The 2608-nt window shown below is 58.5% G+C and overlaps 1 protein-coding gene across 1 annotated transcript in view; it reads left to right on the top strand.

The window, feature by feature from the left end:
* LOC125956045 (uncharacterized) overlaps nt 1-1991 on the top strand; it is a 5461-nt gene extending 3470 nt beyond the window's left edge. Inside the window, exons 7-11 of the mRNA XM_049687515.1 lie at nt 1-622; nt 723-782; nt 852-1342; nt 1424-1748; nt 1817-1991. The exon at nt 1-622 is cut by the window's left edge and continues 127 nt beyond it. Of these exons, the coding sequence (XP_049543472.1) occupies nt 1-622; nt 723-782; nt 852-1342; nt 1424-1748; nt 1817-1984 (1666 nt within the window). The 3' untranslated portion in view covers nt 1985-1991. The remainder of the gene's footprint in view (nt 623-722; nt 783-851; nt 1343-1423; nt 1749-1816) is intronic.
* Nucleotides 1992-2608: the final 617 nt, after the last annotated feature.

Genomic DNA, 2608 nt, shown 5'->3' with positions numbered 1-2608 from the left:
CCAGCTGCTGCAGAACGTGCACCTGGTGCTGGGCGGGCTGTCCCAGGAGGACCGGAACGATCTCGTCTCCTACCTGGTGCCGGAAATAACGGCCGCCCTCGAGCTACTGACCGCGGCCGTCTCCGAGATCAAGCACTCGCTGGAGAAGGTGTGCAAGGATCTGAAGGGCACCACCACGGCACAGGCGCAAGCGCAGCCACCGGACCACCAGACGGAGTGCCAGGGGGAGGCGGAATCGAGTCGTAATCAGCGCCCGGCGCTGGCACGCGACAGGGATGGTGGTGCGCGCTCAACCGGCAACCGGAACCGCAGTGGCACGGGGGGTACGGGTGCCTCCTCCGAGTCCGACCTTCGGTTTTTCCTCTACATGTACGAGGTGAAGAAGATGCGCGACATTTATGGGCGCGTAACGAGCGCCCTCGAGGTACTGCTACACAAGAAGGGCGTGTTCAACGAGATGAACCTGCTACATCAGCACCAAACGGTCCGGCGCAATCTGGATCAGCTGACGGTCGAGGTACCGGCGGCGATCGGTCAGCTCGAGGAGCTGTGCGATACGATCGACGAGAAGATTGGCTGGAAGGAGTTCAAGTTTTGCTTCAAATTTCTCACCAGCCAAGTGGTAGGTGGGAGGGAGGGAGAGGTGGTGTAAAGTGTCCGAGTCGCTTTTCACTTATTTCGCTCTCTCTCTATTTCTCTTTTTATCACACGCTCAACGGCAGAATGGAATCGTGTCGAAGCTGCTAGAGCACAAGTCGGCCTTAAACGATGCCATGCTTTACGTAAGTATCGCCACAAACACACACACACGCATACACACACTCTCATGCATCTTCTTTCGTATTTCGTAGATCGCGACGCTGGTGCAGAAGGAACAGTTCACGTACGCGCTGGTCGAGCTCGGGCTGCTCGATCGCCGGAGCGTCGATCCGGGGTTGCTGGCGGAGTGTGCCCAGCGGCGGAGCGCGGTACGGTCGGGTGCCCAGCGGCGGTTCGAGTACGCGAGCGTCAAGATGAACCTGGTGCAGAACCTGTGCGAATCACCGACCGCCGCCCACAGCAGCCTGTCGAAGAACGCGCTGAAGCTGCTGCACTCGGGCCAGCTGGCGGACATGGAGTTCGAGGTGGTGGTGCCGCCCCCTGCCGACCAGACCACGGATAGCGGCAGTAGCAGCAGCACCACCACCACCACAGCCACAGGCAATGACTTTGCCAGCCCGGACGTGCTACGGTTGAAGGCTAGCCAGTCGCACTGCTTCAAGGCCCATCGCGTAATGGTGGCGGCCCGGTGCGATTGGTTTCGGAAGGCGCTACTGTCGGGCATGCAGGAGGACATTAACCGGTAAACAACCACTCCTCCTCCTCGGAGCACGAAACGAAATCCGCATTCATCATCGAATCTCTCTCTCACACACACAAACAGCAAGATCGTGATTTACGATACCTCGCCTGTGATATTCCGGCGGCTGCTGCTCTACCTGTACGGTGCACCGGTCGACAAGTCGGTCGGTGTGGATCAGCTGTGCGAGCTGATGCTGCTGGCCGATCGCTACTCGGTCGACAACCTGAAGGCGATCTGCGAGGAGACGCTGGTCGCGACGATCGACGGCGAGTCGGTCATCTATCTGTACGGTATCTCGGATCGCTTCAATGCGGCAGCGCTGCAGGCGAGCTGCCTCTCCTACCTGTCGCAGCACACCGAGCTTACCCAGCTCGACATCTTCCAGGAGCTGCCCGGTTACCTGCAGGTACGCCTGCAATGCGGCTCCATTTCTCTGCCGCTATTTTCACTATTTTCTCTCTCGTTTCTCCACAGAATGAGGTGCACGAGCTGATACGGTGGTGCGGGCGGGTACCGGAACCGTGGTGCGATCGAACCGAACGGTCCCGCTCCGACCGGACGCGCCACAGCCTCAAGAGCCCCTCGAAGGGTTCGTCCCGGTCGTCCCATTCGTCGCGCAAGACCTCACCCTCCTTCATGTGACCGTGAATTGGCGGGCTGCTTCGTTGGAGGAGGAGGAGGAGGAGGAGGAGGAGGAGGAGCAGGAGAAGGATGTGGTGGTGGTGGTGGTGGTGGAGGAGAAGGGAATCCCGACAGTTAGATAGATGAAATACAATTGCGGGCGGGTGCAGGCGGTCCAATGGGGTTGGGTTGGGTTCGGATAAGGGGAGGGGTGGGGGGAGGGAAGGGAGGAAGGGAGTGAGGGTGTACGATGCTTACGGGGATTGGGAGTGCTTGGGGCGGGGGGGGTCCCGATAATCTGTAGCTAGGAATGAATCAAACCAATTTAGGAGAGATAGAGAGAGAGGGAGACAGAGAGAGAGAGACAGAGAGAGAGAGAGAGAGAGAGAGAGAGAGAGAGAGAGAGAGAGAGAGAGAGAGAGAGAGAAGGAGAGAGAGAATGAGAGAGCGAAAATTGAAAGAAAAAGATTCCGAAACGGAAAATTTAAACGCCATTTTTTGTCTTCTCTTTTGATGCGTCGCGTCGCGTGACCGGATTCGGATTGATCAATACCGGCGGCGGGTACGCGCGAGGTCCCTGGCGTGGGTTACCAGGCGCCTCCATCGATCAGACAAACAATCCGAATACTCCTCTTGTTCGTCGTC

Source organism: Anopheles darlingi, chromosome X, assembly GCF_943734745.1.
Source record: "Anopheles darlingi chromosome X, idAnoDarlMG_H_01, whole genome shotgun sequence".
In the NCBI taxonomy this organism is placed as follows: domain Eukaryota; kingdom Metazoa; phylum Arthropoda; class Insecta; order Diptera; family Culicidae; genus Anopheles; species Anopheles darlingi.
This window is presented reverse-complemented; position numbering and strand designations above follow the sequence as displayed.